Raw genomic sequence first — 13,349 nt, forward strand, 5'->3', positions numbered from 1 at the left:
GCTTAGTTTAATCAACCACAGCGCAATTTTATGTACAGTATAAAGACTTTATGTACAATATGCGTTTGTTTTGTTTTATTTAGCGCGATTGCAGCTTTGACACAGATCTTTTCCCGTGAGACAAACAAATAGCCATCGCAGCTCAATCATGGCAGACAGCCCCTTGCTTTGTTGGAGTAGCAGTTTGTGGTCACAAGCAGATCGTCTTTTAACAACCCTAAACTACCTTTTAATTGGATTTCTAGTTTGTGTTGTCAGTACATGTAACGAGTTAAACGTATCTTTGTTTCAGTTACTTTCCCATGAGACACACAACGGGTCATCGCAAGACTGACAACTCTTTTTTGTGGTATACCAGTCAAGGGGTTCGAAGTGACAAGCAGGTGGCATTTCATCGGCCTTAATTTGGATTGCTAAGCCATTAGGTTTATTCCGTTATGGCAGTATTTCTTTAACTAACACTTACCAAACGACGATTTTTCTATCGCTGCGTATCACCTCTAAAGAGTAGACCAAGAGCAAGGTCTATTCTGCTTGACTAGGCAAGTATATTTTTGAAACCAGCCAGATTAGGATTACATACTTTTAAAATTGTTTCCTCTGTGCACTTTACAGAACTTTGGAGAAGTTGGAACTGTGATTTTACTCAGCTGGGAACACGAATCTATTGTTTACTTTCCAAAGTCTGGGTTAAGGTGAATTTAAGTTGCAAGTTTGGGTAGAAATACGAACGCAAGAACTCAAGGCACAATCCTGCTAATTTGCGGAAAGTGGCGCTACAGAGCATAGGCGTTGGCAATGGCAATAATAGCTGAGTCAGCAAATTGTTGACTTGGTGTGCGGTCCCACAATGAATAACAAGGCATTAGACCAGGGGTGGGCACACTTTTTGACAAACAGGCCAGATTTTTTTTCAAAAATGTTAGACGGGCCAAATGACTGTGTTAGTATAAATATGTTTATGCGGGGGTAAAACTACAACTGGCATAGTGTGTGGCGGTGCAGCGCATCCCGCCTTCACTTGTACATGATAACAAAGTCGAATCGTGGTTCCGCTTAGCGGTTTACAGTTTTTGCACGTGTCCCTCTTACCTCTGTCCGTATGTACTGTAACAACTAATAAAACCCATAACCTTTACAGCTCGCTGATGAAAATATTATGATACGGTCATGTACATACCTTTTTAAATCCCACTGATGTAAAGAGTCAAAAAGTAACACCACGAAGTTTATTTTCCAAACTATCGAAACCAATAAACGTACACATCCGAAGTGGCTACAAATCAATGCGTACAAAAAACCTTGCACAAAAAAAAAATATCGTTGTAGATTGTTGTAGGCCAGATTTGGCCCGCGGGCCGTAGTTTGCCCATGTCTGCCCTAGACTGACTATTTGTTTGGAAATATTCTCCTGCGTCAACTGAGCTTCTTGGGCTATGTTATTCTTTACTCGGAAACTTGTTATTTCTTCTGTTTCTCGTGGTTCGTATCGGTCGTCGGTAGTAGCGAGTAAGTTCATTATTACGATTTTTAATCTGCTTACTGCATAGAGCAGCGGTTCCCAAACTTTTTCATATTTTTTTCAAAACGGTCCCTTTGCCATTATTTTGAGGGCTCGCGGTCCTTGAGCCTAAATATGTATTTCATAAAAACGAAAGTTGATTTCAGGATTTTAGCTAGTTATGCAAAATTGCGCATAAAAGTCATCCAAACACAGCTTGTGACATCACAGAAAAGACAAATGCACTACAATTGTGCGCGAACAATTACATTTTTGATAGTTGTCATTCAATAAAGGCTATTGTTAAGCAATGGAGACAGTTGATTCTCAATTCTACTTTGATTTAAACTTATTTAGTGGCACAAACTGACGCCAAATAAGATTATAGAATTACTTCAACCGCTTCGCGGTCCGCCCAAAATTGCCTCACGGACCCCTAAAGGACCGCGGACCCCAGTTTGGGAACCGCTGGCATAGAGTCAACATAATCTACAAAATATCTATTTAGTTCTTGTCTTTTATTCTGCTTACGGAACACACATCAAGTCTCATTTATCTCTAGGGAAGAAAACGGTGGCAAAGAGAAAGATCAACGATAAAACATTGGCTTTTAAACTGATAGTAGTTTTTCTTGTGATCATTGCAAAACAGTACCTTCTTTTACTCACATCAGTTATTCGTTTGTTTAATGTTAAGAGCTAGCAAAGATATGCAGTCGTGCAATGGAGTGCACAACTATTTCGAAACACCCGGTTTGCACAAAACCCTATATTATGGTCAGGCTGTTGGAACATATCAGGAAGACGGGAACATGTAACAACGACACTGAATATGTGCTTCAGTAGTTACTGAATCATGAACACATGGAACGGTAAAGTTACATCACTCAATACCATATGTCGCAAAAACAACATATAATTCCCATGAAAAAAAAGTCATGTTTGCAAAGTTAAAATTTTCCATTACCTAATTCTTAGCCAAACCAAAGTGCCATAATGGTAGTTCCAAAGCACGTGACCGCTACAGACCCAATCAAGAATGATATCTGAGCATTTACGAAGTAGTGTTGTGTTTATTTCGCTTGGTCAAACAAGAAAGTCTAACGCGATCCGTTGTATGCGTTTAGGGCGGCAATTATTCGCGCAATGTTGACAAGGCAAACAATTTACAAAATGGAGATCAATCAAAAGGGAATACCTGAATTTTTAAGATTCAAGCAACTGCTTTAGTCGTTGTTTTTAATCTGTTTTCTGTATTTGTATCTGTTTTCAAATGTTGATTGGTCGTGGAATGCTTTCTAAAAACAAAATTTAAACAAATAACTTACTAATAATTATTCAAACTTATTGTTACAAGGCCGAAAGTGTTGTAAACACACTACACATACGTTTTTACTGATACTACTTCCTATAAGCCCACATAAAACCGTGCGGCAAATCTATTGAAGCACGACCTGTTTGTAGTTAACATAGATATAAGATGACCGTACAGACTAACGTTTACCAAGCGATACATAACTCTCGTTGTTTGATCACGTTATTTACAAATCCTAAAGCGCAGTCTCCACTTATTCGCATCAGCATTAACGTTCGTCAAGGTCCTAATTTGTGGCTGTTACGCGTTTAGGAGTTTGTAAGCCTGAAACGGCTTTTATTTGGTTTACTAGTTTTTGTTGTCAGTAAACGTAACGTTTTAGCAGAACTGAAAGCTAATTTACAGTTGTTTATTAAGGCTAACATTTTTTCCGTCATTTAGTATAGCAAAAATGTAACAGTCTTAGTGGTGCATGCAGAAATGGGATAGGAAATACAGCCATTTTTCATTAGAGTATGATTTTATCATGAATTTCATGCTATTTTCGTTTGCTAAGTTACTGTCACCTTTTTCTGGCTAATATACAAACGAATGCCTAAAGCAGAATGTTAGGACCCTACTAGATATTTGATTTACCAATTACTTACATTTGAAAAGCCGTTTGGAATTGTTAATTTCAGAAATTGCAAAAATACGACAATGACCATTTTTTGTCTAGGTTTTTATGTGTAAGTGCTGGGGCTGTGAGCGGAAAGTCTAGCCAAAATGTCTGATGCATGGGTGGCTCCGCGATTGTTTTCAATCTACAAGTCTCGACTCGTTCAGGTAATTTCGTTGGAGAATTTATTTGTTGTTTGTTTGTCACATTTAGCATAGTCCATAGCGACAAGGCTTAACGTATCTAACGTGTCAGTTCAAGCGTTGTGTTTTATTACAATTTGCTACTCTTCTTTAGTTGTCCAGTGGGCTAAAGAGATCTGAGCAGAATGTGGAAAGGTAGAAATTTGAGTAGTGAATTTTTCAAGCGCTCTTCCGGGCACCTTGTACAGCTTCAGACACCTTGTACAGTTAACAAAAACGATTGGGGACGTTTATACAAACCGTGATAAAAAAACATGCAAGTCGTTTTTTTTTTTAAAAACAAAAAAACAACTGTATTGTATTTATGCAGCATGCGGGAAAATAATGACCAGCGCCTATTTGATAAAGATGGTACGAAAGAAAATAGTGATTTGAGAGAAAATAGTGAACCAGAAGAAAGCAGTGGTTCAAAAAAAATCAGTGATTCGGGTGAAAACTGTGATTCAGGAAAAAATAATGACCGAAGACCGGATGGGAAAAATATAAAGGTAGGCTAACCATTTTATTGAAAATACTAGTAAGTTTGCCAAATTTTTTAGACTAGTACATGATACATTGTACAATAAACATCACTCCCACTTAACATTGTAGGACTGTGTAACAAAGAATATGTTTGTTAGTTTGTTTACCATTTGTTTGCTTAACATTATATCAATCAGTAATATTTGCCTTTTTCTCGTACGTTACTCGAGGAAATGTGACTGTCTGTAGTAAAGTTTTTTTAGCAGCAATACAGTCGTAATATATTCAATTATATTCAAGAATTCCAAAAAATATTACTTGAATACATTTTCGCTGTTTGCTTTTAAGCATATTTTATAATCATGAACTAACATTGACTCGAAAGGAGGTTTCAAACTGACCCTTATGACTTTTGATTGTTTTAAATGAATTGTTTTCAACGTTATGTTTATTTCAGGTAAGTTACTCTTTGAAAGATAGACTGAATAACTAAAATTCACTTTCTTGTAGAAATATAAATGCGAAAAAAACATTCTATATTTTTTCAACGATATTTCAATAGAATAATTTCTAAGAATAATAAATATTATAAGTTTACCAAACAAGAAACACGAACCATGAAAAATCTTTTCATCGTTTTGTCATTAACCTTTGAGATAAAAAAATGGACAACTGTGTATAACTTAGATAACTGTTGTTAATTTGCTTATTACAGATTGGTGACCGTGTTAAGATCAAATTAAAAAAACGGCAATTAAAGCAAGTGCAGAAACAATGGTGGGATGAGCAGATTACAAAAGTATGTTAAAAAATAAAACGTATGTACTTGACAGCCTGAGTGACCAAATTCATACCAATTACATTGGATAAGTGTGTTACAACGACACCAAGCAAGAAATAATTTTTAAAATCAAGTAAAAAAAATATTTCTTAAAACTGACATAAAATTTCCAGGCAATTTTGCAACAGTCCCTCGAAAAATGTTTACTACTAGTTTAACTTCAAGGTGTGATGACGTTTGTAGTATCAAGTCTGATCTACTGTAACTATACTTTTAAAAACATTTGCCTTGTGCACGTTCTAGAACATGGGGAAAGTTGGAACAGTGATTTTCTTCGGCATTGAAAACGAACCTGTTGTTTATTTTCCAGAGTCTGGCCAAAGGTAAACTTAAGCAACCACAAATTTATTCCTTCTGGTTTACACCCCGGTTTCAAATCATAGTATGCCAGGCGAAAGGAATTAATCAAGCAAAATTTAGGTCCAGGAAAAGCACCTGTCGTGGTTTAAATATCAACAGTGACTAGATTTTTTTAGTTTATACTTTACCATTAGACTGGGGTCGCTTTTGTAGCGTATTTCAATAACTTCAACTTATTCCATGTTTAAATATTTAAATATTGCAGCTAAATTATTTTGGCAGTTTAGCTGTTTCAGGTGGCAATACGTACCGTACAACGAGCTCTTACCAGTCTAGGGCTGTAGATGCTTTTAAATTAAAAAAAAATGTTTGTTTTATCGTTACTGCTTTTTAAATTTCCAGGACGAATTGTTGTTTTTATAAACAAAACTGTATGATAAATTGTTACGGTTAGAAGCCGCACTTCAAAATCAAACAATTGTTGGAAAATGTGACTATAGTTACAGAAATGTTTTTTTACTATAGTGGTCCGATTAAACCAGAAGCTTTGGAAAATGTGTCTTCTGAATTTCCTTCGGATGGTTCGGAAAAGTATATTTCTGGTTATCTTAAGGTAAATCTTTCGTTTGTGCCTCACTGAGAAAGGAGGAATTAAAACAAGTATTAAACTAGGAATTCGTACGGCATACGCAGATCTGCAACATTAAATTAACATCGTATGAACAATTTGCTGTTTTGCGCTATTGTGCGTATTTTCGAAATATGTGATTAGGCGGACAATGTCCTGAAGTTTGACGAAGACATGCAATTATAAAAAATGTGATTAACCGGTTTACTCTGTAATATTCAGTTTTGTTTAGGTGGGAGACTATGTAGAGTTGGCTTATGAAGATGAGGTGGTTCAAACATTACAGGGTCCTCAGCAAAGGTTTTCATCATGCAGTCATTGATTTCGAATACAACCGGTAAGAGATGGGTATGGTCAGGTTGACCATTACATACATTTTTGCATTTGAAACGAATTTTCGTTTCCGTTTTCGTTTCGAAATGGCCAAATTCGTTTCGAAATCACGAATTTTGTTTCGGAAACAATTTTTTTGGCCAAATTTGTTTCGAAATTCGTTTTCGAAGCAAATTTTCGAAACAAATTTGCCAAAAAAATCTGCCAAACAAAAATTTGTTTCCGTAAACTCGAAACGAATTTTTGCTCAGAAAATTTTGCTTTCGCTCGATGTCGATAAAGAGCTCAAAAATGGGAAATTTCGTGAAAATAATTTTCGAAACAAATTTGTTTCCACTTCGTAGAAAATTTGTTACTTACCAAGTTGTAGAGCTCTTCTGGCAAATTGCTCTACAAACTTGATATTATGCCTGGCAATAGCTTACATTTGTTACTTACATTTAAGTACTTTCTGCACGACGTTTACAATAGCAAATAGCCTTGTATTGTGTTTTTTAAGAAATGTTTTTGCTGCTGGTCACCTTTTACCAAAATAAACTCATCTCATTTCAACACAAGTGTCTTGGCAATTTAAAATCAGGTCTGTGTCATTTGCATTTTTTGTATTATTTATTAACGAATATAAAAACAAAAGAACAATACCATGCAGTACTATACTGCTGTATAGTAACTAAAACAGACTTTTTCTTGATTTCTTTTTCTTGATTTCTGAATCAGATTCATATGCTTTGGTTGGTGAATCTAAAAATAAAGGTATGTTACAGTTTGACAAGTGGTTTAAATACATTCAATCAAACCAGTTGTATTTGGCCGGCCTACTATATATTTTATGTTTCTATGTAAATGCATAGTTCCACAGACAAGTAATAAAACATGCAAGCTTTAATGCAAAATCTTTTTTTGTATGTGTGTGTTTGATGTGATGAGTACCGAAGTCAGTTAAGATGGTAGCGGGCAGGAAAAAAGTGTTGATAGCAGCCAATAGTATAATGACCAATCCTTGAAATACCTTAACACCCCATAAGATGTTGCATCAGCAAAGTTTCACCCAAACAAATGAAATTATGATAGTTTAATTACCCTTTACCATAAACGATGACCTACTTCAACACACCTTGACCCTAAAAATGCATGTACAGTATTGTAAATATTTGGCTGGTATACAAACCATATTCTTAGCATTGATTTAATAAAATACAAGTGTAAACATTACATTTTTGGATTCGAACTGCTGGATAAAACAATCCATCAGCCCATCTGGCTTTTATTTCATCGCCCAGCACAATTTGATGCAAATTCTTCAGTCTCTTTTTGTGCTTTGAACGAATGTCCTTTATGTTGTTAATATCCACAATCTCCTGGTCATCAAGGAATTTGACACGAATTGAATCTGCAAATATTTTTAATTTGTGGTTAAATGTTTTATGATGTTGGCTTTTTTCTTAATTTGATGTTCTTACCTGTAGCCTTTGCATGGTCAGCATGAGTCGCCCCCCTGCTCATCATTTTTTCAGCATCAGAAGGTCCTCCAGCCTTCATAGTGTCAGCATCAGCAGGTCCTCCAGCCTTCATAGTGTCAGCATCAGCAGGTCCTCCAGCCTTCATAGTGTCAGCATCAGCAAGTCCTCCAGCCTTCATAGTGTCAGCATCAGCAGGTCCTCCAGCCTTCATAGTGTCAGCATCAGCAGGTCCTCCAGCCTTCATAGTATCAACATCAGCAGGTCCTCCAGTCTTCATAGTATCAGCATCAGCAGAACCTCCAGAGCTTACATCTGACCAAAATGACATCATAAAAATACCCCTTTACTTGTAGTTACTAATTACCAAAATTACAACTGTTAAAAGGGCACAATATCGCTTCACAAAAGAAGTTTTTTTGCCAAATAAAACTGTTATTAGTATGTTTTGTTATAAAACGTTTCTGTATGTTTATCAACAAACTTTTTACACACTTACTGATAATTGTAAAATTTAGTTGTCAGCTTGGTATAAAACATATGCTTTAATAGAAAAGTTGAATCCTTACTACTTACTTTCTGACAACAATTTTAATGCTTGTCTTGCATCTTCCACTAGCTCTCCCGGGTCAGTGATGTTGTAAAACCTTTCTGCCACTTCAACTGAATGTCCTTCAGCTCTTGCCACAGCTGCTTGAACTGTTTTGGGGGCTTTACTGACCTTTTTTGTAATTAATTTCCTAGTGTCAGTAACTGTTACTTCTTTGTTAAAACAAAACAAACTTATTTGTTTGTAAAGCTTATTAAATTCCGAAGCTTGCATTTTAATTGCCTGATTTTGCACTTTTAATGATGGAAATACTTTATCCTCTGCTGAAGGTGTTAGGCCTAGATATTTCCACAAATGAACAGAGGTGCACTTTAACTCTTGTAGTTCACTGTGAGATAGTACAATGCACCCCTGCCGTTTCTTTTCCTTTTGATCTGAAACCATGATTGAAAAGTTTTTGTTCTCTGTTTCTCCAGCATCGCGAAGTTCTGAGTGAGTCATGCCTGTTAGCACACATGATCTGCATCCTTGCTTGCAAATTATTTTTAGAAATAAATCAGATACTATCAATGATGTATCTTCTTTTGTCAAACTACCAGGCTCAGATTTCCTTAGTAAATTTGCCTTTTGTGCAGTTTCTTGTTTCTCATATTCAACAACTGCACTACCTGGAAACTGGCAATCTTTTAAATTTTTGGTTGCATTCGCCTTCACTATGCATTCTCGTTTTTCTTTTTTGCTTCTTTGCCTTGCCATCCATTGACTCACAAGAATAATCAATTTTCTGACATCCCTTTTATAAATCTTGCTATAGTATATCTGGACATACTGCAAAAAATTTTGAAAAGTAGCAAGGTAAGTGTATCTTGTGCTGTCTCTTCCACTGCAGTTTGCCTTGATTGTTAATTTTTTGTAAATTTTATCTGGAAATCTTAAGTTCTCCAAATCGTTGTCCAACAAGGCTCTGATCTGTCTGCAATATGTAGTAGCTGATTCTTTGCAGCATTCATTTCTTTTACCAAATCCCACATGGACAATTTCCTCTTTGTAGCATTCTAATATGTCGTTAAGTTCTAATATTTTTGGTATTGAACGTTGTTCTGCAACACTTAGCGGAAGTGTGACCTCAGGGTGGATTCTAGCCATATGACTTTTCAAGCCATATATACCTCTACCACACAAGTAGCAAATGAATCCCCTAAAATTTTGGTAACTTCCAGTTCTACTTTTTTTCGAAAAGCTGTCATAAAAAAATAGTTCTTGATTTACTTCGGGATGTTTTTTTCGATGGTGTGTAACATTTACATACTGCTTGAAGCAAAATGGACAATGCCTTTTTCTCCTGAAATCAGTTTGTTGCAAAGTCATATCATAATGTACAAAGTTTATGGGGAAAAAATCCACATACCTTTTATAGCCTATTGGTGAGCAGGACCTGCATGACAAAAAATCACATATTGCACATTTGTTTCCAGTTAGATACAGAGACAAGTCTAGCATATATTTATGAATATATTTGTTTTGCTAACAATCACTTATGCAAGTCAACCTGCAAAGCAGTGATTCTTAAACTGTGTCCCCTGGCACACTAGTGCTCCGCAAGAGATTTCCAATTTAAAAACTACAAACATTCTCTGGGTTAATAACAGATTGCAAGCAGGCATGACAACATTAAAAATCTATTTTTTGTTGCAAACTAGCGTTTTGGACAACTTTTGTCATGTTATCCTGCAACATAACCTGCGGAATGATAAAGTAGTTTGTAAATCAGACACATGCTTAAAAAGTTCAGGAATCACTCTGGAAAGATCTATTTAACCCCACCAGTGATAAGTTGTACTATACCTAGTATAACTTACGAAAATTAAGAAAGAAAAAGATTAATCATTCATAAAAATGTATGGCAAAGTTACTTTTTACCATTAGGGGTTTTTGTTTTGTATACACTTGTATTATTTCAGCCTGTCACTTACAATCCACTTGAAGAACTTGAGGATGCACTTGTTGAGAAGGAATGTTTTCTGCAACACATAACACCCATTAGTTAAACAATCAAATAAATTAATACATGATTCATTTAGCTAGGCAAATGATTCTAACAATTAAATTATTTCGCACATAATTCCATTCTGATATGACTACTTACTTTTGACGAAGTTTTCTTTGTTGTGCAATAGTTTCCAGCAAACTACTTTTCCTAAATGCATGTTAAGTTTAAGAGGAGAAACAAATTTACTATGTCATCAACATACCCTTCACTATCAGATTCTTTACTACTCTCTTCAGTGGAACTACAAGAACTTGAACCAGCACTAATGAACAAATATTTCAACATGTTCACACATTAACGCTTTGTGCATTTGTATATTGCTTACATACCTCTCAGAAACGCTACTGTCACTGGTGATTTTTGGCCTTTTCCTGTCATGTAAAAAAACCACAGTTTACAACAATGTCTTTTTTTGAGCTGATTAATGCGCCTGATGCTAGTTTTCTGCAATCTGGCAAAATTTGGCTGGAATCAAATGCGAATTATACTTGTAGTTAAGCATATTTGGTAAGAAACAAAGCAAAATCACTTTGTGTGATGCACATGTGCGGCCCTCGATCCAATTTTGACATTTATAATTGGCCCTACAGTAACAAAGGTTGCCCACCCCTGCTGTATGCCATAGAATGAATACAAAGCAGTAAAAGCACAAGTCACCTTCCTCTTTTTCCTCTCAATTCGGAGTCTGATGTCAACGTTGAGTCAGAACTAAATCAGATATGTGTTACAGGAAAGTGAACAAAAACAGCTATTAAAATGTAGCATTCACCTGTCTTCTTCGACTCTAGCTCTTTCATATTCATTCATAATGTTAGACACTAATGGTTACTTACTCGACCTTTCTTCTCAGATAGCAATCTCACCTCACCGACGTTTAGCACATACGCTTTCACTCGTACTGATAATTCAGGTAATCCAAAATCTTACAAAACCGCATTCAAATTCGACCATGAGACATTATAATATTAACCAATTGCATCCACAAATTTAAAAATGTATCAAAAAAGTTTATATCTTGCGTAGGAATAATTAGAGATGGAGTCGGATATAAAATATACATCAATCGTTGTTTTTTTTCTTTTACGTAACGCACGTGTAGATGCAGAATCCAAAATGCCAAAAAGCTACCAATACAAGAGGAGGCTAAAAAAGCAAAATTAACTGATATCACGACTAACTTTCAGTTACAATTTATTACAATTGACTTTTTTCTCAATCTCTCAATTTGTTTTATGTGTCTGACCGCGCAAAACGACAGGCCGAACCAGAAACAGAAAGCACATTACATTTATCACAAGCACATGGCAAAATTTTAAACATATCACCGTCAAAAAGAGTCACACCATATTATACCGAGTTCAGAAATAACAGAGTCATGACCGCTCGCGCAATAGAATTTGGTCGCTTATTTTATACCTTATTGTCTCCCAAACACAAACGAATCAAGATAAAAATAAACGGTTTTCACGAGCCCACTTGGTACTGCAGTCAGATTGAACATGCAAAGTTTCAGCTTGTTCTGATCAGTAAAACAGAATTAACAAGCGCACATCGTAAGTATTTTTAAAGTTTGACCGCTCGCGCAATAGAATTCGGTCGCTTATTTTATACTTTACTGTCTCCCAAACACAAACGAATTAAGATAAAATGAAACGGTTTTCACGAGCCCACTTGGTACTGCAGTCAGATAGAACTTGCAAAGTTTTAGCTTGTTCTGATCAGTAAAATAGAATTAACAAGCGCACATCGTAAGCATTTTCGAGTCATGACCGCTAGCGCAATAGAATTCGGTCGCTTATTTTATACTTTATTGTCTCCCAAACAGAAACGAATTAAGATAAAATGAAACGGTTTTCACGAGCCCACTTGGTACTGCAGTCAGATAGAACTTGCAAAGTTTCAGCTTGTTCTAAACAGTAAAACAGAATTAACAAGCGCACATCGTAAGTATTTTCGAGTCATGACCGCTAGCGCATTAGAATTTGGTCGCTTATTTTATACTTTACTGTCTCCCAAACACAAACGAATTAAGATAAAATTAAACGGTTTTCACGAGCCCACTTGGTACTGCAGTCAGATAGAACTTGCAAAGTTTCAGCTTGTTCTGATCAGTAAAACAGAATTAACAAGCGCACATCGTAAGTATTTTCGAGTCATGACCGCTAGCGCATTAGAATTTGGTCGCTTATTTTATACTTTACTGTCTCCCAAACACAAACGAATTAAGATAAAATGAAACGGTTTTCACGAGCCCACTTGGTACTGCAGTCAGATAGAACTTGCAAAGTTTCAGCTTGTTCTGATCAGTAAAACAGAATTAACAAGCGCACATCGTAAGTATTTTTAAAGTTTGACCGCTCGCGCAATAGAATTCGGTCGCTTATTTTATACTTTACTGTCTCCCAAACACAAACGAATTAAGATAAAATGAAACGGTTTTCACGAGCCCACTTGGTACTGCAGTCAGATTGAACTTGCAAAGTTTCAGCTTGTTCTGATCAGTAAAACAGAATTAACAAGCGCACATCGTAAGTATTTTCGAGTCATGACCGCTCGCGCAATGGAATTCGGTCGCTTATTTTATACCTTATTGTCTTCCAAACACAAACGAATCAAGATAAAATGAAACGGTTTTCACGAGCCCACTTGGTACTGCAGTCAGATAGAACTTGCAAAGTTTCAGCTTGTTCTGATCAGTAAAACAGAATTAACAAGCGCACATCGTAAGTATTTTCGAGTCATGACCGCTAGCGCAATGGAATTCGGTCGCTTATTTTATACCTTATTGTCTCCCAAACACAAACGAATTAAGATAAAATGAAACGGTTTTCACGAGCCCACTTGGTACTGCAGTCAGATAGAACTTGCAAAGTTTCAGCTTGTTCTGATCAGTAAAACAGAATTAACAAGCGCACATCGTAAGTATTTTCGAGTCATGACCGCTAGCGCATTAGAATTTGGTCGCTTATTTTATACTTTACTGTCTCCCAAACACAAACGAATTAAGATAAAATGAAACGGTTTTCACGAGCCCACTTGGTACTGCAGTCAG

At 36.0% G+C, this 13,349-nt stretch overlaps 1 protein-coding gene across 4 annotated transcripts; it reads right to left on the reverse strand.

Moving 5' to 3' along the window:
• Positions 1–6,830: 6,830 nt before the first annotated feature.
• Positions 6,831–11,693, reverse strand: LOC145218794 (uncharacterized). 4 transcript variants are annotated; one of them, XM_080086197.1, is made up of 11 exons: positions 11,067–11,518; positions 10,955–11,005; positions 10,627–10,668; positions 10,500–10,559; positions 10,394–10,444; positions 10,221–10,268; positions 9,656–9,682; positions 8,274–9,589; positions 7,701–8,012; positions 7,454–7,630; positions 6,831–6,981 (listed from the first exon to the last, which is right to left on the reverse strand). In XM_080086197.1, the coding sequence occupies exons 1-11, from the start codon at positions 11,102–11,104 to the stop codon at positions 6,911–6,913; spliced, it is 2,193 nt and encodes a 730-aa protein (XP_079942323.1). In that variant the 5' UTR covers positions 11,105–11,518; the 3' UTR covers positions 6,831–6,910. The 4 variants fall into 4 exon arrangements, with proteins under 4 accessions (XP_079942323.1, XP_079942321.1, XP_079942322.1 ...); XM_080086195.1 differs by having other exon boundaries at positions 8,274–9,682; positions 11,067–11,691; XM_080086196.1 differs by lacking the exon at positions 10,500–10,559 and having other exon boundaries at positions 8,274–9,682; positions 11,067–11,693.
• Positions 11,694–13,349: the final 1,656 nt, after the last annotated feature.

The sequence above is a fragment of the Phallusia mammillata genome, chromosome 3 (assembly GCF_965637545.1).
Source record: "Phallusia mammillata chromosome 3, kaPhaMamm4.hap1.1, whole genome shotgun sequence".
Classification (NCBI taxonomy): Eukaryota; Metazoa; Chordata; class Ascidiacea; order Phlebobranchia; family Ascidiidae; genus Phallusia; species Phallusia mammillata.

What these genes read in the sequence shown, in the direction of transcription:
- LOC145218794 (XM_080086195.1), bottom strand. Translation starts at nt 11,104, where the DNA reads ATGAATGAATATGAAAGAGCTAGAGTCGAAGAAGACAG. An exon ending in TGACCATGCAAAGGCTACAG is followed by an intron (nt 7,631 to 7,700) that starts GTAAGAACATCA and finishes AAATATTTGCAG; the next exon opens with ATTCAATTCGTGTCAAATTC. An exon ending in AGCAGTTCGAATCCAAAAAT is followed by an intron (nt 6,982 to 7,453) that starts GTAATGTTTACA and finishes CTTTATTTTTAG; the next exon opens with ATTCACCAACCAAAGCATAT.